Source organism: Scleropages formosus, chromosome 5, assembly GCF_900964775.1.
Source record: "Scleropages formosus chromosome 5, fSclFor1.1, whole genome shotgun sequence".
NCBI classification, from domain to species: Eukaryota; Metazoa; Chordata; class Actinopteri; order Osteoglossiformes; family Osteoglossidae; genus Scleropages; species Scleropages formosus.
In genome coordinates, this window is record NC_041810.1 from 4,810,267 (window position 1) to 4,837,837 (window position 27,571).

Consider the following 27,571-nt stretch of genomic DNA (forward strand, 5'->3'; position numbering starts at 1 on the left):
CACCTGGAGAAAACCCACGCAGACACAGGGAGAACATGCAAACTCCACACAGACTGAGTGGGGATCGAACCCACATTCTCTCACCCCACCCAGGCACTGGGAGGCAGCAGCAGCACTACTCACCGTGCCACCCACTATATTCACTCTTAATATGCAGCAGGAAACAGCTGTGAGGCCAAACCCTGAAAATGCTGAAGACTCCATTCCGTGTCCAACTCTCAGCGAGGCCATGAGCGAAAGGGATCGCCACTCCTGCGTTTTAACCGCTCCCCCCAGACGCCCTGTTGAGACCACGGTCCGTTTACTCGTCGCTCCCCTCAGAGTTGCGGCACCGGAAGCTCCAGCTTTAGGTCTGTAACCCCCGATGGAAACATCCGTTGAGCACTTGAGCGATGTAAACAATTGTACGGCACCATTCCACAGTATGTGAACCCTATGGGAGCAGCTGTCATGCTTGTAGAAAATATTAACATAAACTTACTAAAATGAGTAAACGATGATGGTTTACACACCTGATTCTGCTTACCTACTTGGTTTAACCAGTTTACCTTGGGCTTCGCTTATTTTTACACCTGTGCTACTTCTGTGTTTCTGCTACATACATGATTTCCTGTAAAACACACACAAGTCCCAAGCAGGGTCATGGTGGGCCGGAGCCTATCCCAGCAGCACACCAGTCCATCATAAAGCACCCCCAGCGGGACTCAAACCCCAGACCCACCAGCCAAATCCACTGCGCCACCGCACCCTGCTTCCTCTAAAGCACCAAATGGAATTGATTATTACACACCTGTTATTAGAAAGACTGCTTCTCACTGAGTACCCATGTCGTGGTAAAAGTAAGGGACACAAGGGCTTCGCATTCTTTGAAGCAGCGCAGTAGATACGCGAGTAAAAGGTAAACAGGTAAGGCTTCGACGGATCCATGCAGTGCATGGATGAATCGCGCAACGTTGCTGTGTTTCGGGAGCTCACGTGACGTGCTTTTCATCCGAGGGCCGCGTCGGTGCCGTCTGCGATTAAACGGGACAGCGGTTCGAAGGACCCGCAAGACGTGCGGGTGAGGTCTTTTCCGTCACGGCACGCGTGACCCCGGGTGACCCCCGGCTCTCCGGCCCTTTGTCTGCAGGCTCCGTCACGCCGGGGCCCGCGGCCGGGCTGGCCGTGGTGCGGCACAGGTGCTCCGCTTTGAGAAAATAGACAGAAAATAAAAAATAAAAACACCCGAATGTGCCGGAGGATGCAGTATTAAATATTCATCGCAGGGGGTGGGGACCGGGGGGGCGTCGGGGGTGGGCTGCCACAAAGGGCCACTGCTGAGGCAGCTGTTGCTGGAGTGCTGTCTCACTCTGCCGCCCCGTGATCCTGCCCCCACAACCCGGCTTTAATTAGACGGCGGCTGGCGAGTGGGGGGTGGGGGTCTCCTTTCTTCTCTATTTTAAGTTTTACGACAAACCTTCTACCGCGAAACAGCAGCCGCAGGTAACATTGTGCTTAGAGCTGCTGTTTCGCACTTTAAGGACCCGGGTTTGAATCCCACCTCCTGCTGTGCTACCGTTGAGCAGGGTACCTACCCTGAATTAATACAGTAAAAATTGCCTGTTGTATAAATAGGTAAATCAGTGTAAGTTGCTTGGAGTGTCAGCATAACACAGTGAGTCTGGAGAAAAGTATCAGCAAATAAATACATAATAATAATGGTGACATGCAGTGGTGTTTTTATGAATGGGCAGCATGGTGGCACCGTAAATAGCGCTGCTGTCTCACAGTGCCTGGGCGGTGTGAGAGGACGTAGGTTCGATTCCCATCTGAGTCTGTGTGGAGTTTGCGTCTTCTCCCTATGTCTGTGTGGGTTTCCTCCGGGTGCTCTGGTTTCCTCCCGCACTCCAAAGACATGCTGTTCAGATTCACCCATAGTGTGTGAGTGACAGAGAGAGTGTGTGTGTTCCACTGATGTATGGATGAGTGACCCATTGCAATTAGTGTATCTAGCAGTGTAAGTCACCGCGGTGAATAAGGTGTGTGGGCTCATAACACTACATAGAGTTTGTTGGAAGTCACTTTGGAGAAAAGTGTCTGATAAGTAAATAAATGTAATCGCTCTGTCGTCAACTTCGGTGGCACCCAGTGACACATAAGAGGTGCAGTTTCACACACGAAGGTCTCTAGATGTCTGTGACAGTCCCTCCAGGGACCTCGTTCACCTTCGGCTCGATCCCCTCCGCCGAAGGTAGGCCAGCTGTCGTGTTTGCCGGAGGAGCTGCGGGTTCAGCGGAGCGAAGGCGAACGTGGACGTGTCCTCCCTCCCTGCCCTGCTTCTGCAACTCGTGCTTGTGGGCCTGTGGAGGATGCGGTGGGGGCTCCAGCGGCAAGCGCATGTGTTGATATGATGAGCCTCGAGTTAACGTCTTAAATTAGGCATCGGATGATTCAGCGCAAATGGACGAATTCCTCCGCTGTGCAGTTTGTGGCCCAGCTCTGTTTAAGAGGACACCGGGGCGCAGCCTTCCACTGAGCATGTGACCGTCTCCAGTCTGGATCAGTGGCAAAACATGGTAATGCCTTCTCACAGCCCGCCGAGCACAGCGCAGCATCACGTTACCGTCCTGCTGGATGTGTTGGAGCTCAGCCGGCTTGGATCTCGGTGGCACGGTGGGTAGCGCTGGTGCCTCACAGCTTTTGTGCTGTGGGTTCGGACCTGGGTTCGAATCCCACCCAGTCTGGGGTTTACACGTTGTCCTCATGTTTGCGTGGGTTTCCCAGTCACGGTCCCCACGCAGGTGTCCGCTTGGTGGTTTCTCAGTTTGAAACAACCTATTAGGAATCAGTATTTATCTACACAGGGTTACACATGCATGCAATGAAGCATTATTGAAGGTATGGTTAATATTTATATGCCCCTGTTATTATGTAACCGTGGTAAGTACACAGTTTTTTAACTTCATGGCTCTGAATAATGAATAATGTCAAGGAAAACAACGGCTTCTGGTCGGTGATCTGAAGGGTGTGCAGGGATGGTCACGGATTGTGTTATTTACACAGCTGTCGTCCATCTTTACTTGAACAGTCGCTGTTAGAGATGGACGGACCGATAGTGGACCTCCCCTGACCTGTGGACACCTTTTCTTACGAGTGCTGCTCCAGTTACGTTTCGGGTTCCCTTCCTTACTTTTCCAAAAATAGCCATTGCATTATCTCATACTCACCACTGTGTTCACATGGGTTTCCTCTGGGTGCTCTGGTTTCCACTCACAGTCCAAAGATTGGATTGTTCACTCTAAATTGCCCTTATGTTGTGTACATCTGCGCGAGTGAGTGTGTTATTGGGTGGAATGAGTGTCATTCAGAGTATTTCCAGGACAGGATCACTGTGCACTCTATATATGTAGAGTATGTAGAGTATACAGACTACATATAATGTGTAAAATATATATAGAAAGAGTATATATATATATATATATATATATATATATATATGTTTATACTGTATGTATATATAGATATATATATATATAAATAAACCAAAAGGGTGAGAGTGGAGATAATAGCAGATATAAATCATTATTATTTTTGTTGTTGGTAAGAATGATTTTATTTGATCTTATTCTAGGATTTTAATCTGCAGCCATTTGGTCACAGATTTCAGGTTTTTTTCCACTCATGAACGAACGCATCTGTTCTTTACCACGGTTTCCGGATCTGATCTGATGAGCAGAATTGGTCAGAAATTGAATCCTGTCCCCTCATGTTCAATAATCCAGTAGTTGGGATAACGATAGCAAAAAAACATATAGCGGTGAGGCCACCCTACAAAATACGCACAGTGTGTTCTTAATACAGTATATGGTCAGTCCTACGTGATCATGTAAGAAATTGTCCATTCTTTGATTTGAAATATGTTCTGTTTCAGACTCCAACAGCAGAAAAAAAAGATAGCATAAATCACAATAGCATAGTGCAGCCCTGCTGTCATTTCCAGTTAACAGTTAATTACATTACGGGAAAACTGAATTTATTAGACCCACATGATTTATTTCTGTTGAACGGTGAGGCTGTATATTTCATTATTTTATTAGTGACAGAACTTGTTAATCTAAGTCACTTAACCCATGAATCTAATTCATTTAACCCATCCTCAAAGCCAGTGACTTTATTCCACAATAAAATTAACTTTTGTTTTCTCTGTCTTATATTCGTTTCTCATCGGTGGATTTAAAGAGAGACCAAGGAGGTGATGAATTATTAGGAATGTTTAAATTTTAAATTCAATATAATTTTAATTAATTTTAAATTTAAAAATAATTAAATTTTTTCAAAGTTATTATAAAGCTGTTTAAACAGTATTTAGCTGGTAGAACATAGTACAAGAGAAATGAAGACGGACTCGTACAGCGATGATTCAGTATATGGGGATGGGCTGATGATCAGGGAACTACGGAGAAGAAGGTTCCCCGTCTTTAACGACGATATGTCATTATTTTATGTGGTCATTGTGCACGGACGCGTGCGTTTACTCTGGCAGTGTTCGACTGGCCAGACTCCACGATGCGCTGTTACTCTGTTTTTTACCATGTACATTAAGCCTGTATATATCAGCAGTATAAATATATTTAAATGTGAATATGTTCCTGGTCCACAGTGTTGTTCACTTTTGTAGAATTTGGTCATTCATATCTTTACTCTATTTTTCACTGTCTTCCCTCATTCATTCTTTTTTTTTTGTTCTTCCTTATCTTTTTTTATTTGTTCTCTCTCATGGAAAGGTAGATATGAAGTGAGCACGTATACATGTATGTGAACGTATATTTGTGTAGGCGTATATGATGCTATGTAACTTTTTCTTAAAGGTTCTACTTTATTGGTTCCAGTTAGACTGGGAAGGAGACAGAGGGGGTTGCTTAAAGGATACAATTATATGGTTCATTCGTTGTTCATTGTTCACTGTAACTTGCTGATAAGGAAAATAAATTTTAAAAAACGACAAAAAATTGGCCTCTTACCAATCAAACTATAATTTAAAGTTATTAATATTGAATGTCTCATTGTTCTACTTTTATGTAACATTGTATTGTTTTTAGGTGTTAAAATTGAGTTTTCATTCATTTGCAGGGGTGCTCATTTAGTCATAATGGTTTTTATTCAGTTTTCATGGTTTTTTTTCAGTTATCATGGTGTTCGTTCGGTTATCATGGTGTTCCTTCAGTTATCATGGTTTTTATTCCGTTATCGTGGTGTTTGTTCAGTTATGGCGCTCAGTGCAATGAAAATATAGAGTAAGGTGAAACAGCAGTGTTTTGGCAAGAAAGAAATTAATAAATGAATAAGTAAGTGTGTTATTGATTGCTGGATCAGATGATGCGGGCTTGGGAATTGGCACCTGGCCTGAGAGCGGCCGGCAAACGCTGACGTCGCCTCTCCAAGATTCAATTAAATGTAATGACCTCCCTGTAGCCCCCGGTCGGATCAGCTCAGGCTGCAGGACGGTCCATGTAGCAGAAGTCAGGGGAGATGAACTCTGACATCAGTGACCTCTACATGCCTACACAGAGGGGCAGCAGGTGGCGCAGTGGTTAATGATACCACCTTGCGCTTGCGAACCTGGCTTTGAATCCCCACCTCGGTCAAGGTGTTTACCCTGAACAGATACAGCAACGCTTTCCCGGGTGTATCAATGGGTAAATCGTTGTAAGTAGCTTTACATTGCGTTTTTCTTCGGAGAAAGTTGTCCGCTAAATAACTTATTAATAGTAATAGTATTAAATCTATTGTCTTTATGCTTGTCTTCATGCTGTCTGTTTCGGATTTGTCAAAATTATTTGATTGATTTTTTTTTTTTTTAATTTAAAAAAATGTCTGGCAGCAGATAACCACATAATGGGCAAAAAAAAACAAAGATCAGGCAAGGAAGAGAAATCACATGCCTGTCCATTTTTATCCTGGCAGGTAAATGGGGGAAAGAGAGAGAAGTCGTTCCCCGTCGCGCCGGACGAGCCGGGTGGAGCAGGTTGTGGGCCGGTGGCTTCGGCGCTCCCGCGACTCCAGTAGCAGGTAGGGTCACCGCCCCCCCCCCCCCTCCCTCACCAAGCCTCTCCCTCCTTGCAGTAGCAGGCTGGGCTCTGATGCTCAGCCTGCATTGCAGTGGAGAAACAGCTCTTGCCAGCTGACTCCAGTACTTGACAGCCCAATGCATCATGGGCTCCTTACAGGGGCCCATTGAGACCTGAGATGAGCAGCTGGGCTGGAAGTAGCAGCTGCCTACCTTGTAAACACTTTCAGACCTTTACCTGTGCTTATATTTAGCTGACACTTTTCTGCAAAGCCACTTACAATGATTTACCCATTTACACAGCAGGGTAATTTTACTGGATCAAAATAAGGCAAGTACTTTGCTCAAGGGTACTACAGCTGGAGGTGGGATTAGAACCTGTGATCTTTGGGTCCAAAGGCAGCAGCAGCTCTAATCACAATGGTACCAGTCACCCAGATAGAGTTAGAGGGCTTAACCCCCACATGCTTCGAAGTGCCACTATTGTTCATTTCGCTAGAGTCCTTGTTCAGAGAGATACCTGGGAGGAGCGAAATGCATTCGAGGACAGGAGATATGGAATAAGGAGGTCCTGCTGTAGGGAGGAGAGACGGAGTGTGACCCGGAGCGGCTGAATCCGCTAAATACGCAAGCGAGCCTAATGAAATTAACCTCGGGCCAAGGTGGGCAAAGTCAGATAAGACTGACAAAGTCAAAAAAGTTTAATTACTTTCTGTGCTCCTCATTAATTCATGTTACATTATTTATTTTCTGCGCGGTGTCTTCTTTCCGGAAACATACAGAAAAAGTAAAAAGAAATCGCCTCGAAATGCTGCAGCAGAAAATGACCCTGCGGTATAAATAATCATGTAGGTTTGGATGCAGAGCGAAGATGAGGCAGCAGGTGGCGTAGCGGTTGGAGCTGTCACCTTGAGGTTAAAAAGCCCGGGTTCGAATGCTTCCTCTTGCTGTCATGGCTTTAAGCAATCTACTTACCCTGAATTAATACGGTATAAATGGGTAAAGTAAGTACCTTAGTAAGCACACCTAAGATTCAATCTCTCTGGAGAAAAGTGTCAACTAAATGAACAATAAAGACGCATCTCTTGTGTAAGCTTGTGCAAAATTTCTGCACCACTGACCCATGATTTTGTTAGTCAGCTGGCACTTTCTTCCACAGCGACTTGCACTTCAGGTTACAAGCACCAGTAGAAAGTATTTGATTGATTTGTGGAAATGTGTTTTCACCGTGGTGTTCTGTCGATCAGTGTCAAGATGCCTGCTCACATGCATTGTGATTCGTTCTTATGGAGTAATAGAATGTGAAAAAGTGGGAGGTGAATACGGCCTATAGGTACCATGTCCAACAATTCTGTATCAGGTCCCCTCTGAACATCAAGCTGACACTTTTCTCCAAAGTGACTTACACTGTTAACTGTACATTTTTTTTACCCATTTATGCAGCTGGGTAATTTTACTGGAGCAACTTTAGGGCAAGTACCTTGCTCAAGGGTATTACAGCCTGAAGTGGGGATCGAACCTGTGACCTTTGCCTCACAGCACCTGGGTGGTACGAGAGGACGTGGGTTCGATCCCTGCTCAGTGGAGTTTGCGTGCTCTCCCCGTGTCTGCGTGGGTTTCCTCGGAGTGCTCCGGTTTCCTCCCACACATATTTTGTTCAGGTTCACCCATAGTATTCAAATGGGTAAACACGTGCTTTGGAGAAAAGGAGGAGAAATGCATCAGCTATGAGTAAATGTAATGGCTTCACCACAACCAACCCATGTGCATGATGGGAGCAGCAGATGGTGTAGTGTTCAGGGATGTTGCCTTGCAAAGCCCTGGGTTTGAATCTCCATGCCTGCTGCAGTACCCTTGATCGAGGTACTTGTCCTGAATTCATACAGTAAGAGTACCCTGCTGTATAAATGGCAAAATGTGAGTGACAGGGAGAGTATGGTGCTCTGGTTTCCTCCCACAGTCCAAAGACATGCTGTACCGGTTCCCACATAGTGTGTGTGTGTTCCACTGATGCATGGATGAGTGACCCAGTGTAAGTAGTGTATCCAGCAGTGGAAGTCACCATGGTGAATAAGGTGTGTGGGCTGATGACACTACATAGAGTTATCGGGGAAGTTGCTTTGGAGAAAAGTGTCTGCTGAATAAATGTAAATGTAACCACTACTCTACCGGCTGTCCTATATAAGGAGGTTGTGACAAATCATGTGTGTTTCTGCTGTCTGAAGGGAAAGGGCATCTGGGGAGGTCAAGTTGGCTGGACCCACTGGGCCTGCGATCACCCCCATCAAGCTGACCGTGAAGATTGCGAGGAACCTCCACCTGGACTCACACGGGTTCGAAGTCTCTACTCAGCTTCCCCTGCTGGTCACCGAGGTCATTGCAGGTAGCTTCCCCACTCCTCCTGCTGTGCTCAGGTCACCTTAATAAAACCCGGTCGCACCTGCGTGCGGAGGAAACTCTAGAGTGCTCCCTCCAGACTAATTTGCCTGCAACAGGAATACTGGTTAGAATGTGAATGTTTTGAGGACGGTCTGAACCTTTTGGTTATTAGTGAAGGTCATCGGGAAAAGTACATTCAAATGAGCTCCTTTTAATAGGCCTTAATTTGCATCGCCGGAGCCCCGCCGGGATTTCGAAGAGCGCTCTTAGTGGGAGATGCACCGAGAGAACCTACTAATTGGGCTTTTAAAAACCTCAGCCTTGAAGAGTTTAGGGTGAACTGCCGTCGGGACGGAGCAATTGAAATCAATTACATGGCTGAGTAGCCGTGACAACCAAAAAGAAGCCAAACGTACACAAGTCCTTAAATGGAAATCAATACTTCCAATGGCTGCGGGAGATCACTATCAGACCGCGTTCGAGGCTCCGCATTGCCAGGAGCCCACATCCACAGTCTGCGCTGCATCACTTGTTAGCTTTGAATACAACTAAAATGCTTTTACGTGCGATGATATCATTAGTTATGAGTTTAGTGTGAGTCAAAAGTTTGAGCACTCTCGTCGGGAGCTTAATTTTTTTACCACGGTGCCACAAAAGGATATGCAACGGTAGGACTGCTCCTCGGAAGCCACCATCGTGGACCTTAAGAAAGTCGCTAGACTGTAATTTTGTGTTTTCGTATGTCGAGAGGACCGTATGAGTGCGTACTCGTCCGGATCGCTGACGTGCTGCGAACGGATACGGTCCATGTTAGTCTAGGACACGGAAAGAATGAACACCCCCTGTCCCCTCTTAGGCTAATGACCGCAACAGTTTTGGCATCTTTGTACTTCAGAGTGCCAGGAAAGGAAATAAAAAAAAGGCTCCCTGTTTACTTTCCTCCGGGGTTGTCGATCAATGCGGCTCATGGAGTAACGCTAACACTTGCTTAGCTGTCTTATTTCTTTTAGGGAGCAACTTCCGAGTGCCTGCCTGCCGGGACCTCCGCCTTCGCTGCCGTCGGGTAATTAAGTGCCAAGGAGGTTTTGGCAGGACAGGGCCTTGCTGTGCTGGAGCCTTAGCCCGCAGACAAGCGTTATAAATAAACACGATAAACACGATGAGCTCAAAGTGCCCGAGGAATCATGCGGCCTCCCCGTGTCGCCCGAATTTCGGAATTTTCAGTGGTGCGTGGCTAGAGGTCACGCTAATTGTGTGTATGTGTGTGTCGCAGGAGGCCCAGCAGAAGGCCGCCTTCTCCCTGGTGACCAGGTGCTAACGATTAACAACGTTGTGACAGATGACCTGACCGCTGAACAGGCAGCTGAAATCATTAGGTAAGCCCCGCCCACCAGCTATGCCTTCCAACGGCCACACCTCCTCCAGGTCACACCTTCCAATTTCCACACTTCCCTTTTGGCCATCCTTCCGATGGCCACACTTTCTATTGGCCGTACCTTCCAAAGGCCACACTTCCTATTGGTCCTACCTTCCAATGGCCACACTTCCTATTGGCCATACTTCCTATTGGTCCTACCTTCCAATGGCCACAGCTTCCAATGGCCACACTTCCTATTGGCCACACTTCCTATTGGTCCTACCTTCCAATGGCCACACTTCCTATTGGCCATACATTCCAATTTTCACACTTGCTATTGGCCATACCTTCCAATGGCCACAGCTTCCAATGGCCACACTTCCTGTTGGCCATACCTTCCAATGGCCACACCTCCCAATGGCCATACTTCCTGTTGTCCAAACTGCTCACCAATGACATCTTTTAACAGCCCCTCCCCCAACCAACTGTACTTTCCAGTGGCCACACCTCCATCTGACCCCACCCCCTCATTGGCCACACCCCCCCACACTGGCAAACTGTCCTCTGTCAGCCCGCTGGATTCGTTGGTGTTGGTAACTGCCATACTGAGCTAGAGATTTCCCATCTTATGTTTTATCCTTCCGTATAATAAGCTCTTAACACAATAACCGCGCAAGCGAAAAACTAAAGTTAACTCATGGTTAGGGTTCAGTCTGTGCTGCTGAATCTGAGCTAATTTGCCGGATTTTTTTCCAAACGTTATATTTTTAAGCATTTAAGTGGCTCTTATTTGTGTGTGTCCCCCCCCATGCTGGAATTCCAGAGCTTTTCCCAGCAATAGAGGCCTGAGGGACCCAATGATTCTGGGACAAAAGGCTACTCTTAAACATCGCCGCTCTTCCTCACCCCGCTTCGCCACCCCCCGCAGACCTTCCTCTGTCCTCGGCTCTCCTCGCCTCTCCGCGCATCTGCGTCTTTTATAGTAATTAACAGCGTTTGGATTAACTGGGTGCCGCTAGACTGCTGAAGCGGCCGGGGGGAGCGCTCCGCTTCTCCGTGTCACGAACGAGGACGGAAAATTAACGTAGTCTCAGCGCGATCGTGCCACGATGGATACGGCAGGTCACAAACGCACGCCGTTTCTCTGTTTTCTGGGGAATTCCTTCGGGGTCACGCTGTCGTTCCGTGTTTAACGTACGGTTCCATGCGACACGCGGTGCGGAGAACTTAATTAGGCGGTCAGTCGCATTCGTCTTCGCCGTCTTTCTAATGCTAATTACACGTCCGTGAGAAAAGATGGAAACCTCTGATTACAAAGCCCTTTTTTTCGAGATCTTTCCTCCTCTCTCTGTGGATCCGCTCTTTTCTCCGCCCCGTGACTCTATATTCTCACCGTGCGACGTGTGACTGGTCGAGATAGAAGCAAAATTCTGTGCTCTCTCCTGATCACTACACCTAGCAGCACCTCCCATCACCCTGCCTCTCATGTATTAACGATCATCCATCATTGCCATCTGTTGTTATCAACTTATTTGGGTAGCTGAGCATTCTAAGGCGCTGTGTTCGGGTCGCCATCTCCCCTGGAGGCCTGGGTTTAAATCCCACTTTTGAAAGCTCCTTGAGGACACCTGGTAGCCTAGTGGTTAGAGCTGCTGCCTTTGGCTCTGAACGTTGTAGATTTGACCTTCACCTCCAGTTGTAGTTCCACTGAGCAACATACTTACTATAAATTGTTCTAGAGAAATTTCCTGGCTGTATAAATGGGTAAGTAAATGTAACCTTGCCGCTGTAAATCGCTTTGGTGAAAAGTGTCAGCTACACTAATAAATGTAAATTTGCGACTATGTCATATGGGCTGTGGCCAGTTGGGAGGTGCAGCAAATTAAACAAATTAACAGGTTTATTACAAACCAAAAAAGAGCCAATGCAACAACCCATGTTGGGCAAAAGCAACTGTAAAATCCAAAAAAAAAAAAAAATGCACAACCTCAACCGCCTTCACAAAGCCGCACTTGTCAGCCTTTCCCCAAAACATGACAGGCCAGCTGCTTTTATAGTCCCTCCTTATTATGCTTGAATGGGTGCAGCTGGCCCTCATCATTCACTTAGTACAGGGACGGGTCCTTGAGAGCTGTCCATCCTACAGTTCCCACCTCCTGCCCACTGTTGGACCATCTACTGTGTGTATGTATGCAATATGTTTAATGCTGCTGTAATGGAGTGGAGTTTTCCTCTGGGTTTCATATAGTTTCATTCATTCATTCATTCATCAGACCGCTCCTAAAAATCACATGATCCAGTCACATGTCCCCCGCCTCTTTTCCCGCCTCCCAGGGAGTCGTGGGACTGCGTGACTCTGACCGTCCTCAGACACTCCGCTGTGAGTATGCCGCCGCCCTGGGGTTCGAACGGCTGCTGGCTTGGCGTCACCGCTGTGCCCGCTGTCCCTCCTCATTTGCGTTACCAGCACTGCTTCATTCATAAATACTTTCCAGTGTTTCTTGTTCTCCTCCATCTATCGTAAAATGCACTTTTTAACTCCGAGTTGATTTGGAATCAGGCATTTGCAGCCACGGGCACTACATGCCACGCCTTTTTTTTTTTTTAATGGAATCATTCACATCCCCCTCCAAAGACATGTGAAATCACTCAAGTCCAAAAACAATATACGCCGTCTGGTGAGAAAGATCGGAAAAACATCCAAATGTCTGTGTGTGTGTCTGTGTGTCCCCGTGTCTACAGTATATGCAGTGTTTCTTCACACAGGGGCCAAAGTCTTCCTTCATGACAGCAGAAAAAAGAGCACGTCTCAAGACTAACCCAGTAAAGGTTCGCTTCGCGGAGGAGGTGGTGGTCAACGGTCACTCTCAGGTTGAAGACATACGTTCCTTCTTTCGGTTGAGTTCTGGGTTCGTGCGCATCACCACTTGTGCCTGTAACAGCTTATTCTACAATACAGCAGGCTTTGGGTTCGAATCCCACCTCCTGCTGTAGTACCCTTGATCGAGGTACTTGCGCTGTGCTGATGCAGTAAAAATTTACCCTGCCGCATAAATGAGTAAATCACTGTAAGGATACCAAACATTAGCTCAGTGTGGTACATGTATCGTTGTAAGTTACCTCGGTCAGTGGCTTCAACTAAATGATAGTTAACAGTAGCAGTAAAGAAGCAGTGGATGTAACTGGTTTGAGCTGTTGCCTTGAAATGAAAAGATCTAGGTTCGAATCCCACCTCCTGTTTGAGTGAATACACTGATCATGGTAGTTACTCTGAAGTGATACAGTAAAAATGACCCTGCTGTGTAAATGGGTAAACCATCATAAGCAGCGCGGTAAAAAAGGGTAACACTGTATGCCGCATAGGTGAAAACCACCACGTCAATGAATGAACGGCAATAAAGCAGGTAGAAGTATATTTTTCTTTCCTCCACACTAACATATGTTCTTTGGCCCTCACCCCCCCTCCCTCCCCACCCCCAAGGGAAACTCACTGCTCTTCCTGCCCAACGTTCTGAAGGTCTACCTGGAAAACGGCCAGACGAAGGCCTTCAAGTTCGAGGCTAAGACCACGGTGAAGGTGTTTACCTTTCATATATTCCTGCTTAATGTCCTTCGCTATTGGAAACGTGTCGCGCTCTGCGGTGGGAATCCGATAAGTAAGCGGAGCGCGCCGGCAAGCGCTCGATGGAGGCACCCGGGGGGTGGCGGGGGGGGATATGCGGCGGTACCTGCGGGCTCAGCACTACTCCAGACCTGCTTGTGCAGCATGGGCCGTAGGTTAAGTTTCCTCCAAGTTGTGGATCCCGCTTGACAGCTGTTGCTCCCCCCCACCCCCCCCGCAGGACATTGTGCTGACTCTGAAGGAGAAGCTGTCCATTCGCTGTATCGAACACTTTGCGCTGGTTCTGGAGGAGCAGTACAGCTCCACCAAGCTACTGCTGCTGCACGAAGAGGAGTTCATCCAGCAGGTGGACATGACGCTCTCTCTCATACACACACACACACACACACACACACACACACACTTTCAGGGGTTATAGTCCACTGAGACACGCCTGTCCCCTGACTGTACACACCCTGAGGTTGTGCCAGTTGGACTGGGCCCCAGTGATGTCGCAGACTGAGTGATGCGCTGCTATACTGATCCAGGTGGTACACAGGAAGGAGGCCCACAACTACAGGTGCCTGTTCCGCGTGTGCTTCTTGCCCAGGGAACCTCTGGACCTGCTGCAGGAGGACCCCGTGGCCTTCGAGTACCTCTACCTGCAGGTGAGGATCAGGCCGCACTACGCAGATTACCTGGAAATAAGGTAATAATAAGAGTGTAAATATGATCCTACACTTCAGATGCAGGTGCATCTCATATGTAGTTGTGTAGCAGTAGCCAATAAGCATTTAAGATTCATCCTTGCATAACTGGACTGCTGGGGTGGAGGGGTGATGTGGTCATGCAACTGACTGGTCATTTCACTGAGTCATAAACATTATTTTTTTCTTCATTGTTAAATCATAGTAAAGTTGTACTGTATTGGAAAAATTATTTATGCTAAAGAAATGCTATGAGAAATAAAAATAGTCAACTTATAAACCTCAGTTTATGCTTACATGCGTGGTTCTATACACCCCAGCATGATTTTTCTCCCCGTTTTTGATGGGGTACCTGCAATGTACATTGCTTCTTGTATACAATGGGCAGCTGGTAGCGTAGTGGTTCGAGCGGCAATAGCAATAGGTCACAGCTTTGAATCCCACCTCCAACTGTAGTACCCTTGAGCAAGGTACCTACCCTAAAACTGCTCCAGTAAAATTACCCAGCTGTATAAATAGGTAAATAACTGTAAGTAGCTTGACATTGTAAGTCGCCTTTGAGAAAAGCGTCAGCTAAATGAATAAATGTAAAAAAAAAAGCTATATTTTTCCAAATTTTTGTAAACTCTGGAAAATATATAAAAAAATAATATGGCAATGCACTGGACTGTGCAGACTTGAACCTACAAGCTCCTGTATTCAGTTCCTTAGACACAACAGTGCCAGGTGGTAGTCTGTAACTAGCTGTGGGCCACACGCTCCGTCTCCCCAGAGTGTGAGCGATGTGCTGCAGGAGCGCTTCGCCGTGGAGATGAAGTGCAACACTGCCTTGCACCTGGCTGCGCTGCACATCCACGAGCGCCTGGACACCTGTGGGCACACACAGCGCGCCTCGCTCAAGAGTATCACGTGAGCAGATAACACACATGTCGGCGAATGTTATACCCAGTACGCTGGCTCCTCAGTTTATGAACGGTCAAGCTATGAATTCTCAAAGAAAACCAGAATTTTAAGAGTTTTTCATTTTATTTTCCATTTTTCACTGCACAGTCTTCTGTGGTCTATTTTCTAACATTTCTCTCAGTGGATGAAAACTCTTTCTGCACCTGCCCAACAGATGACAGTAAAGAGCACAGAAATGGAATACAGTCATGCGCCGCTTAACGTTTCGTTTAACGACTGACCACATATATGACGGTGGTCCCAGAAGATTATAATGGAACTGAAAAATTCTTATCAGCTAGCGATGTTGTAGCGCAACGTGTTACCCACGTGTTTGTAGTGGTGCTGTAAACCAACCTCCTGCTCTACCAGTTGTATAAAAGTATAGCACATACAATTATGTACAGAACATAATACTTGAAAACGATAATAAACACCTTTGTTACTGTTTATGTATGTACTATACTGTACTTTTTATCGTTGTTTTAGAGTGTACTCTTTCTACTTATAAAAAAAGTTTACCGTAAAACAGTATGCTGTGGTACGCTGGCAGCAGTGTCATAAATCTCGCGTTTACCGCGTCTCTTGACTGCACCGAGGCTATACCATCTAGGTTTTTATAAGTACACTCTATGATCGAGGCTGTACCATGTAGGTTTGTATAAGTACACTCTACGATCGAGGCTATACCTTTTGGTTTGTATAAATACACTCTATGATCGAGGCTATACCTTCTAGGTTTGTATAAATACACTCTATGATCAAGGCTATACCGGTCTAGGTTTGTATAAGTACACTCAATGATTGAGGCTATACCATCTAGGTTTGTATAAGTACACTCTATAATGTTCACACAACGACGAAATCGCCTAACGACACATTTCTCAGAACGTATCCCCGTTGTTAAGCGACGCATGTCTGTAGAACGAGTGTTGACAACTTGTGTCTGGTGTTTCTGAGTGATGATGATCAACAGCAAGATGGCAAATGTCGCCATGTTCATGGGATGAACTGGCCATCAAAATTACCGCAGAATAGAATTTTGTGGAGATGATTTATTTTTAATTTCAGTCATTTTAAGTCACAGTCATACACCAAGATACACCCATTTGGGATACAAGGACTCAACTTTGAGGAATTTCGTTCAGTCACAATAACCATGGCCAACGGACTTTCCAAGCCATGTTCGCTTGTTCCGTGAGCGTGAATTCATTTGCATTGTTTGCGTTGGTTTCTTTTGTCTTTACTGTTCATGTCATGTAGTAGGTGTGCATATGCTTAAGAGGACTTCATACATATTGCGTGGCAAGTGTGTAAGAAGTAAATAGATGGAGTAATTAGCAGATTTTTTTTTGTCCAGAATCCACTTGTGTATTCATTCATTGAATTCAAACTACCTAATTAAGGCAGTAAGGTAGTACACAACAGTTCTGCTCGTTTTTACATTACAGGTTGAATTAATGCATAAACTTTGAGTATCATATGTATGTTTGTCTTGTGAAGTTTGGATGTAGAACATAATGACTATGAAAGAAATGAACAAGGCAAGCAGACAGTCATATGTCAATTAATTAATCAATATATATTATTATTAGTCATTAATATAGTCAGTTAATATAATTAATAACATCATATAATTAATGAACACAAACTTATGTTATCATAACGTTTATTACTGTAGTAACTGTGTTCACTTTTATTGGGATTTGGTGATATTTTAGCTAAAGAGGTGTCAACTTTGGGGTTCAGGAAGAAACGAAAATGTTTACGATTGAAACGCATGGTAATTATGTCTGAGGGATGACTGTAATTTTAATTTTGTGGAGCTACAGGTTAGTACATTTTTTTAAAAAAAGTCTTATAGAGAATTTTTTTTTCTGATAGTTACAGTTGCTTCGCTACTTTTTGCAGGTAATTTACAATTCTCTCCAAAAATAAATTGACCACAGTACAGTATTTGGTCTCCACAATTCTCTATTTCACCGAATAGAAACCTTTAATTTTCATTCAGAACTTATATCTTTTTAAATAGGAAAAAAATGTCACTGACAAAATTACTGACGCCCCAGACTCAGTGGACTGAACTGGTCCTTTTCAACTGATTTCTAAAGAAAATGTGAGTCATTTGCGAAAGTCGCAGGGGTGCCAATATTTTGGCCATGATTGTACTACAGAGATTTTTGCAGAATCGGCGAATAAATTGAGAAAGTCTGTATTGTTAAACCATTTACTGACTATGATTTAGGGCTAAACGTGACTCTAGAATTGCAAGCAAAATAAATTTCAAACAACCTTGTTGCCCCAACTGTGTCTATAAGCTGAGGAGCCAGTGCATATGAAATACTGAGCACAAATCAGTTCCTGAACTGAAATTCAGTAAAATTATCTTGCTATTACTTTACTTATCCAGTATAAAGTGAAAAAACATATTTATCCATTTGATCGATGTTTTTATCAGGTGTCAAGTGTACGAGTGTGTTGCTAAAGAGTACAGTAGTAGAAATCACGGCCCCTCCGGGGACATGTAGCCTTGAGATTCCAAGCCCCTGACTTTAAGTACCATGCTCCTTTCCTCCCAGTGCTTCTTTAACTGAACACATTGAGCTCAACCCTTACTTTGCCCACGTTTGCAGGAAGGACTGGGGAATCGAGAACTTCATCTCACCAACCCTGCTGAGGAACATGAGTGAGAAGGACCTAAAGAAGGCCATTGGATACCATATGAAGAAGATCCAGGCCCTGCTGGAGCCCAAGCAGAAGGTGCGGCAAAACTCTGGGAAGCCTGGCTGATGTTTCCCTGCTATTCACTGAGCCATTATTACAGCTGGGGGGACATGACTTTGTCCTGAACAGGTGATATCAGCTACTCAAGCGCGGCTGAGCTACCTGTCCCAGCTGGGCGACCTTCAGTCCTATGGGGGCAAGTGCTTCACGGCCACCATCCTGGTAGGAGAACCATCTGGAAACGTACACAGTACCGACGTGCTTCCGACAGCAGTGTAATTTGAAAGACGTTTCGCTTTCAGGCAACTGCGGCTTTTCTTAATGAGGAATTTTTGCAGTAGAAGTGCGATACAAATGTATGAAAAATGTATCTTTCTTATTCAGTAAGGGGAAGTATTTTTGAAGTTTACACCTTTTTGTTCCGAACTTGTTGAACTCTCTGTGTGAAAGCGACAAGTCCGAGGTCGTATTTAAATGAAAATGTTGTAGTTCTGTCAAGAAAAGCAGCCGGTTCCGTTTCTGGGAGAGGAAGCTGTCTTCGGGCTGTCGGATTGTTCGCTGCCACAGTAGGAAGACCTTGACAGATTGGGTTCACCGTACGCATCCGTGCCTGTGCTTCGCAGCTTCAGGACAGAGAGGCCATGGTGAGCTTGCTGGTCGGGGCCAGATATGGCATCAGTCAGGTGATTAACCACAAGCTGAACATCATCAGCACCCTAACCGAATTCAGCGGCATCACCCGTGTGGATCTCCTCCCTGAGTCCGAGAGAGTCAGCCTGGTCAAGATCTACCTGCAGGATGTCAGGGTACTTGCCCTTGCATTCATAGGATATACTACACATTCCTGCAGCTTCGTGCCATTAAGTATTTGATGTTTTTTGTTGTGCATCACGAGATGCTGCTGTTTTTCTGAACTTGATTATATTGGGTGTACCAGTAAACTTGTAACTCCATCAGGTTCTCGCTGTCTCCTAACCCCAGCAAATAACCTTGCTGATGGAGTCTGCCGCTGCCAAGGATCTGTCTTGCCTGGTGACAGGCTACTGCAGGCTGTTTGTGGACCCGGCCCAGTCGGTCCTGTCCTGGAGCAGCCCCGCTAAGACCTACCGCATCTCCACTGAGGAAGGTGAGGAGGTGAAGCACGATGGGACTGGGCATTGACTGGGACTTCATGATACTACCCATGGTCCTTTGGGAATGAAATATGACTTATGATTTATGTAAGAGCTACTGCCTTTATTGGTCTGATGCATTACATCAAGTTCAACATAGTGTGTTGCATTGTTTAAAGGGTACGTGTCTCGACGCAGCAGTGACCCGGAGGACTTCCCGGGGGTGGACCATTCGACCAGCGCCCTAGTCGACTTGCACTTCTCTATTGACACCGCTAGGGTGGCGCAGGAGAGAGTCGGGGAGAAGGAGGAGAACAAGGAAGAAGGACAAAAGGAGGAAGAGATACAACAGGAGCAGCCGGTTGCGGCTGCGGCGACATCGGAGGAGTGTGTGAATGCAGAGTGTGTGGACAAGGGTGGGGATGCGACTGAGGATGAGCTTTCAGAGCTGTCCAACTGGTGCCCCACTGACTCACGCACCGACGCCAACTCCCTGGACAACCTGGATGAGGATGACCTTGTCCTTTTGAACCCAGACGTCCACCACCCGTATCTGCTGGTCACGTCTGAGAAGCAGGAATTGACGGACAGCGGCTCTGTCCCCTGTCCTGATGCCGTCAGCACCAGTAACGATGACTTCCTTTGCTATGCTGAGCTCTCACGCATGGCGGACTCCCTCCCCAGCCCCACAGAGGCCACGGATGAGGAAGAGGAGCACCAGGGTCCCAGACTGCCTCCTCACAGGGACTGTATACTCACTCTGGATGAGATGAACATGCAGTGCCCCACCGACTCCAGACCCCCCTCCGACTGGGCGTGCGACCTTCCTGGTGAACCTCATTGGGCCCAGTCGGAGGAATACACCCCATCCCAAGACTTAGTGTCAGCTCCCATTCTCCAGCCTTCCCCCAGTTTTGTAGACAGCAGCTCGGATGATGAGTTCTTTGACGCAAACGATAGGCTCACGCCCCCAACCGCCCTTGAGGAATTTACAGGTCAGTCTCTTTCTCTGTTGAGCTTTTTCGGCAAATTGCACATCTTTACCATGTTCTATTAAAGGAGAGGTCAGGGTCAAACCGTTCGTTTTTTTTGCAGCTTGTGGAGATGAAAGGCATGCAGACCAACATGAATGCTCCCGTGCTCGTTGGAATGGAAATGATCATTTTTTGTTATTATCCATCCATTTTCATTAACCACGTATCCTGGTGAGGGTGGCAGGAGTCTGGAGCCTATAACAGAATCACTAAGCAGAAGATTGGGGGGGGGGGGGGGTTTGTAATTAAAAGCAATAAAAATATTATTATTTTGTTATTAAAAGGGTCACACTGTGTATTTGCAGAGAGCTGCATGGATGCATGTAGCATGACGCGGACACTGAACCTGCACAACCTCAGCGAGGTGGATCTGCAGCGGGCGATGGACCTAGAGCTGGAGGTGGACAAGGAGGATGGGGCACAGCAGGCATCCCTAAGTTTAGTGAAGAAGCTCCGCAAGCGACGCTCCTTCGTAGAATCCGTCTACACCTCGCAAGTGTCCTTCCCCACACGTGGTCGGGAGGCGGAGGACCAGGTGCCCTGTGCTGACAGAGAGCTCTTAAACCTGCTCCCAGTGTTGAGAAGTGAGGATGAGAAACCCATTGAACATCCCAACCCGGCTCTTGCTAAACTCTCTCATCCGACTGGTTCTCATGGCAACATGATAAGTGAGGAGCCCCTTAAGGATGCCACGTTGTCTTCTGAGCTCATGGAGATGGAGCCAGATACCATGGAGTTCAAACCCGTGAACCACTTGCTCTCGGGGGCCTCTCGTTTTATTGCGGCTGTACAGAACCACATAGTTCCAGGGGATAGGAAGTGCTCCAGCCCTGACTCGGGTGTGAGGAGGAAGGGGTTGGATTGCACTGGTGCTTCTGTGGTCCTCAAGGAGCCGGTGCTTGGCAGTAAAAAACAGGAACTGAACAATGGAACGAACGGTAAACGAGATGAAGGTTCCTCCCCAGAGCTGGACTCATCTCCACCTGTACACGCAACCATACCTCCTTGTTCCTCAGGAAACAACAGCCCCAGTTCGGAGGAGGCTAAAGAAGCCGAGAGTTACGACGGCGACTCCGAGGCAGAATCTCTCAGTATGACCGCAGACCAGAGAGACGGTAGCTGTCTGGCTCTGGTCAACAAGAAAGGCATATCTCACAGCTGTGAAAGCCTGCTGTTGACAGGAGCAGAAGATCTTGCCTTCTCTGGCACCACTGCTGAAGCGGGAGATGGCGCCGCGCAAGAGCAGACAGCTACTGGCTCCCGAAGCCGCTCCTCGGAGCTTGCGGGCCGTCTGTCGAATTCGACCCTGCGGGCAAAGATCCGGAAGCTTCCCTGCTGCCTGTCCAGGTCCCAGGAGACCCTCAGCACTTTAGGCAGCAGCAGCAGCGCCGATGATCAGAGTCCTTCGCAAAGAATTTCTGAAACAAGCCCGGTTACCACTGAGGTTGGAGACGTCACGGAAGCGGTGGCAGAGGATGCTGAAGAAGCCTGTGAATCTGCAGGGGGAATCGTCGAGTTGGTCAGTGAAGAGCCAGGAGAAGATCAAAAGCTGCTGCGGGAGGTCAACGAGGTCACGTCCATCTCCAGGGTAAAGGGTACCTTGATGCCAGATGCTTCTCCTACTGTGTCGTCTATGGATAAGTTGCTGGAGGCTTGCAAGGACCCCGATAGACTACGTAGCCCTGGGTCGGTTGAGCCGGGAGGCCAATCAGTTGAGGAGATTGAGGGGACGCAGGCCCCCAAAGGAGTATATGAAGGTTTAAAACACTGCGAGTCTCAGCAACCTCAACCTTTACCCCACCCCTGCTCGCAAGGGAAGGCTTGCTTTCTGAGCCCGCCTGCCCTACAGGTGAACCGGACCCCCGGGGAGACCTGTGGGTGCCGGACCACCTACTCCAACTGCTTCAGTGGAGAGCTGGACAGAGCAGCTTTGGATGAGGAGCTGACTTTGCACGAGTTTTCCTGTCGGGCACAGGGATTGCAGGGGATGGGCCTAATAGCGACGACGCCTTCCTCCTTTCCCGTTTCCTCCATATCTTTCTCCTCAAGAGCACCCCTTCCCCGTTCGTCTTTTTCGGAGCTCAGCCCCTTACTGTCCCCTCTGGAGCCCTCGGACTCTCTCCCTCCCGAGTCCCTGCAGGAGGTGCTTGGGGAGCTGCGCAGCCGGCGCTACGCCCTCCCCGGAGGGTTCGCTCACTTGCAGCGGGACCTGGCTGACCTGCTGGTCATCTTACAGGGGGAGCCCCGGAGCCGCAGTCGGCACCACTGGGAGACCTGTGTGGCGCACCTCTCGGAAAACAAACACGTGCTCCACGCCGAGGCGCGGAAGCTCATGTCCGACTGCCAGCGGGTCATCCGAGTGGGCCAGAGCCCCGAGGAGATGCTGCAGTCACTGAGCCAGAGCTTCCGCACGCTCGTGCAGCTGGCCAGCGTGTGCATGTGCTTCTCCAGCTGCAGCCACTGCGAAGGCAGCCTCGGCAACGTGCTGGGTAGCCTGAGGGACATAGCCAAGGCGTACGGGGACTTCTCGCAGGCGGCGGAGCTGGCGTGCGGCCGCAAGAGCTGCCACGATCTCAGTATCAAAGTGCTGGCCAGGCAGTGCACAGCCCTCACCTCCTCCGTCTTCTGCCTCACTCAGCTCTACTGCACCCTCGCCGCTCTCTGAGCGCCCGGGCCACCTCCGACCTCGAACCCGTGACCCTTACGTCTGAGCGGAACCGAGACGTGCTCGGGCTCCCTTGCGCCAGTCGCGCTGGGCGGGAGCTTCTCGCACTCCTCGGATAAAGCACGTGAACGAGACGTTCTGCTGGAAACGGACGCACGGTACACGCGTTCACGTGCTTAATGTACGTGATTAATTTACTTGACTGTTTGTTTTATTCGAAGGAGCGAGCGCAAAGGGGCTCGGGAGACGTTCGTATGTCTCCATATTTCCTGTAGCTCTGTTGGGTGGAGAGTCCTTTATGATGCTCATCACGATTTGCAGCATTAATACACTAACAGTTTACAAATGATGCCACATATCGACATTTGGACAGACAAGCAGTTCCGGTTATCGTGTCCCCGTGACTGCAAGGCCTTACGAACAGACCTCCGTTTATTGGAATTAAATTGCGCTCGATGCTGTTTAAAAGGCTAACGCTCTTATTTATTTAGGTCTGTCTACACAGGCCAAAGTCGCCAGGTATAATTGCATGGAATGCAAGAGAAAAAACCTTTAAGCACTTAACTGTCTTGATGTCTCGACAAAGTGTATTAATCCCCGGTGCAGTGTGTTCAGGGGGTCTGTGAAATGTGTGTGTGTGTGTGTGTGTGTGTGTGTGTGAGAGAGAGAGAGAGAGAGAGGTGCCGGTGTTTGTTGTTACTGAGGTCAGGCCGTTCCCATGGCAACCAAGGGGTTTTTGCTTTTGTCCATCTGCGACAGTCTCCTAGGAACATGCGGTAAATGTGCGTCTTAAGGAAGGGTAACCTTTGGGGTTTTCGTAAAGCACAATACCAGCAACTGGCAGAATGCAGCGGGAAGCGCAATGTCTGCCGAGGAGACGAACATTAGATGCGATGCCCTGAAGATCTCGCCGCTCGTAGGTTTCACGGAGAACCGAGATGGAATTTTTATTTCTTGAAACTTGCAGCCCTCGGATACTCCGTAAATAATGCACGAGAATTAGGCTATATCAAGGTACGGTAATACATGTTGGTAGTCAAAAACACCGGTAAGTTCTGTCCCTTTTACCAGTCGATGACTTGAGGTTGAATTTTATTACCAAGGTCCTCCTCTTGCTGCCTGTAACGTTTCTAATATTATTTAGTCCTGAACTCTGTATTTGCGCGTCGGGCTGTTGGCAGCCTTCATCCAGATCGTATGCGTCACTCGAAGGATCATCAGAAGGATCCTGGCAGGTCTCGCACACGTTTACACGACCTCGTTTCTGCCAAAGCTCGTGTTTCACGGCCCTTTCAGATATTCAGTGGCCCGTAGGAGAAAAAAAAAAACGACAAAAAAACTTACTTCTGAGATCAAGTTCAGGCTGCATTTAAAAGGTTTAAAAAGCGATCTGGTTGTCTGCAAAACATGAGTAGTCACAGCATTTGGTTTTTGTGCCAGGTGTGTTTTTTTCTAAAAACTAACTCATTAGGTCATGGTTACGCTGCGAATGACGGATGGATAGTTCAGCGCTGTGTCTCCAACGAGAGGTGCGAACGCGGTCAGTCGCAGCCTCTCGGGCCGCGAAGTTGCTCCACAGAAGCCATATCTGAGGGTTGAACGAAGAGGAAATGTGAAGGGACAATCACTGCTTCTTTTTTACACTGTATTACTACAGTTAACTCTTTGTTTTGAATAAAATATGCCTTTGGATATTATCATTTGTCTTCTTTGTGTGCCTGAGCCCACTATTCCTTCCTCTAATTAAAAAAAAAGTCAAGATCCAACTACTGTTTCTTTCAACCAATTATCCTTTTTAATTGGATCCTCAAACTTTTTCTTCCTCCGTTGCAAACCGTTTCATCATTCCTCTTGTGGGAAAACCAGATGAGCATTGCAGAGGTGACAGTAGTCATAAGATGACATACAAATCTTTTACATTTATTTAGCTGATGGTTTTTCTCCAGAGCAGCTTATATTGTTAAGGTACTTACAATTATTTACCCGTTTATATAGCAGAGTAATTTTTACCAGCACAATTTAGGGTAAGTACCTTGCTCAAGGGTATTACAACTAGAGGTAGGATTCAAACCCACAACCTTTGGGGTCACAGGAAGCAGCTCTAACCACACCACTACCAGCTGTCTGACACTAGTATCTCTTCCCAGCTCTTTTGAATGTGTATATTTTAACCGGCACTTTTGAGAAGTAAAAAATGGTTTAAATTCAGTTTAGACAAAAATTTTGTCTGGTTTAAATGGTTTCTCACCACTCATTGTGTTTAGTGATTTTTTTTTTTTTTTTTTTATCCCGTGCAACTGTTTAGTAACATCTGTGACAGGACCTTTACCTTGATAAAGAAAAAACACGGTCTTCCCATGCATTAAAAATGTGTGAGCGAAGAGCTCACCTGGCTGCTGTTCGGGCTCCATGAGTACACGCTGACGTACGAGATCGAACGAAGGCTGAGCAAAGAGCATGTACCTTAACTGAGGCCGAGCGCAATGGCAGGACGGTAGGATGCTGTGCGTTGAGAGACTCTTGATGGGGTCCAAGAGCAGGAGGCCAGTGACCTTGCAGCTTGGTTGAGACTTACCGTACCAACCAAAGCATGAGTATGTGTGCTGGAAATTCATTTTTTTCCTACAATGTCAGCAAGTTTGATTAGGAAATGAGGCGCTATGTCTTCCCCCGCTCTTCTGCAGCGGTTCCCAGAGATGTAGGACACTTGCGTATTGCTTCGCTTTCACTAATCTGTCCAGTGTGTCCCACGTAAGTGTTGCTCAAGTGGACTCAAACTTTTGACTGGGACTAATGTTCAATTCAATTCATTTTTATAAAGTGCTCTTCTCACACGGTGTTGCCGAACAAAGAATGAGAGGCATAAAATGTTTTCCATACATAAAATTACTACACAGTTACACACACAGTTTCAGAACCGCTTGTCCCATACGGGGTCACGGGGAACCGGAGCCTACCCGGCAACACAGGGCGTAAGGCCGGAGGGGGAAGGGGACACACCCAGGACGGGACGCCAGTCCGTCGCAAGGCACCCTAAGCGGGACTCGAACCCCAGACCCACCGGACAGCAGGACCGTGGTCCAACCCACTGCGCCACCGCACCCCCGGTCACTACACAGTTATTAAAGCTATAAGTATACCTATTGGCCAGGGAGGAAAGGGACAAAAAAAACTCCCAACCAAAAGGCAAGGAAAGAAAAAAAAACCTCTGGGGGTCCAAGTGACAGTGGCTGACCTGACCCCCCCAAACCCCCCCACTCCCCACACCCGAGCATTCTAGACTAAAGAAGACTTTTAAGACAATTTATTGCTATTTAGAGCATCAATTATAAATTTGATATATAACTTATATAATATACACACATATGTCTGTATGCTTGCATGCATGCATGTATATATATATATATATATATATATATATATGGTGGCACAGCAAATAGTGCTGCTATCTCACAGCGCCTGGGTGGTGCGAGAGGATGTGGGTTTGATCCCCACTCAGTCAGCATGGGTTTCCTCCAGGTACTCTGGTTTCCTCCCACAGTCCAAAGACATCCAGTTCAGGTTCCCCTATTGTGAGTGACAGAGAGAGTGTGTTCCACTGATGTATGAATGAGTGAGCCAGTGTAAGTAGTGTATCTAGCAGTGTAAGTCACCATGGTGAATAAGGTGTGTGGGCTGATAACACTACATAGAGTTCATTGGAAGTTGCTTTGCAGAAAAGTGTCTGCGAAATAAACAAATGTTTGTATGTAACTTCACCTTGTACGTTTCTACTCTGTTCCTGTTTGCCGGACACTATAGCCACACACACACACATAGTGTATATACAGTAAATGAATATTGCTTAAGAACAAATCCAGACGAAACGAGTGGCCTTAATGACATTTCTACCGTTGTAAACTCTGGAAAACGGGAAAACGTTTGCCGGCTTTCGTATTGACCGCGTGTCCGTTTACCACGTTTATTTGTGTCCCCCATCCCAATCCGTGGGGACGAAAGGAGGGATTCCACTGTCCTCTGCTGGGCACCATTGCAGTGCAGGTGTGTGTTCACCCAGGAGGAGGCAGCACCGCTACAGCCTGCCTGTTTCCCATTTGCGCAGGAGGTGTTTATCTGCGCCAACAAGGACCCTTGGGTGTTCGCAGGATGCTGAAAGGCCCAGATTTCTGCAGACATAAGCGAATAATTTGTTTCCCTCAGCAAAGCCTGTTTCGGTGATCTCCGCTGAATTACATCAGCCCCCCCCGTGCAATAAAGCTATTTTTTTTAACACATATTGGCAAACACACAAAACATTTCACTGTTGAACTTTTTTATTCAATGTGAGATGATCAGCTCAATATTCCAAGCGTTCAGCACCAGGAGCGTGGAAGGAGCAACCTCGCAGCGGTCACTAAGGGCTTTTGGCTGGAACTGTGGTTGCTCGCGTTTAAAACGTACCACGTAGGTCTGGATCTGTGTCCCGCGGCGTAGAGAAACGCCCGAGGATCGCGGTCCTTCCGGCTCCTCCTCTGCCCCACCTGTCCGACGGGTCCCGTGTCTCCTTAGGAAATTCAGCAGGTTGTGTGAAGGCCACGCGGGCCAAACACACACCCGCTCTACAGGACACGCTGAGTCACAGCGCCACACTGCCGCAGGACGAGCGGAGTAAAATCAGGGTTAGGGTTTATAATCCCCCTGGGCATTCAGAGCCATCCCCAGTGATAGACAGGTGTGGTGAAAGCTGATACCTGCTTTGCACTGTCTCACTCCTTCCTCCAGGGACCTTATAGGGTCAAGGCCCTCCTGAAGGTATTGCAATGTGTGCAGTATATGTGGCTGTGGGGTGTTTGCTAGTTCAAGTACTACGAGTGCGATCTGTTCTTATTCACTGGGAAAAGGCGTCGGGAAGACCTCCCAGCAGGACTCAAAGGACAAATACGACACAATTTAGCGCAAGAAGCCGACTGCCAAAATCTCAAAATGCCACAATACACTGTTTACATTTACCTGTCACTTTTTACC

The 27,571-nt window shown here is 47.3% G+C and overlaps 1 protein-coding gene across 4 annotated transcripts in view; it reads left to right on the top strand.

Annotated features, from left to right (window-relative positions):
- LOC108930769 (FERM and PDZ domain-containing protein 1-like) overlaps positions 1-24,189 on the top strand; it is a 32,982-nt gene extending 8,793 nt beyond the window's left edge. For 3 of the 4 annotated variants that reach the window (XM_029252357.1, XM_029252358.1, XM_029252359.1), the window contains exons 2-16: positions 5,944-6,048; positions 8,272-8,429; positions 9,699-9,801; positions 12,117-12,162; positions 12,525-12,653; positions 13,264-13,359; positions 13,625-13,750; positions 13,932-14,051; positions 14,863-14,999; positions 17,666-17,792; positions 17,886-17,978; positions 18,380-18,562; positions 18,738-18,882; positions 19,048-19,863; positions 20,208-24,189. In XM_029252357.1, coding sequence (XP_029108190.1) covers positions 5,948-6,048; positions 8,272-8,429; positions 9,699-9,801; positions 12,117-12,162; positions 12,525-12,653; positions 13,264-13,359; positions 13,625-13,750; positions 13,932-14,051; positions 14,863-14,999; positions 17,666-17,792; positions 17,886-17,978; positions 18,380-18,562; positions 18,738-18,882; positions 19,048-19,863; positions 20,208-22,567 — 4,740 coding nt within the window. In that variant the 5' untranslated portion in view covers positions 5,944-5,947 and the 3' untranslated portion in view covers positions 22,568-24,189. The remainder of the gene's footprint in view (positions 1-5,943; positions 6,049-8,271; positions 8,430-9,698; positions 9,802-12,116; positions 12,163-12,524; positions 12,654-13,263; positions 13,360-13,624; positions 13,751-13,931; positions 14,052-14,862; positions 15,000-17,665; positions 17,793-17,885; positions 17,979-18,379; positions 18,563-18,737; positions 18,883-19,047; positions 19,864-20,207) is intronic. The other variant, XM_029252360.1, reaches the window with a different exon arrangement.
- The last annotated feature ends 3,382 nt before the right edge of the window (positions 24,190-27,571 follow it).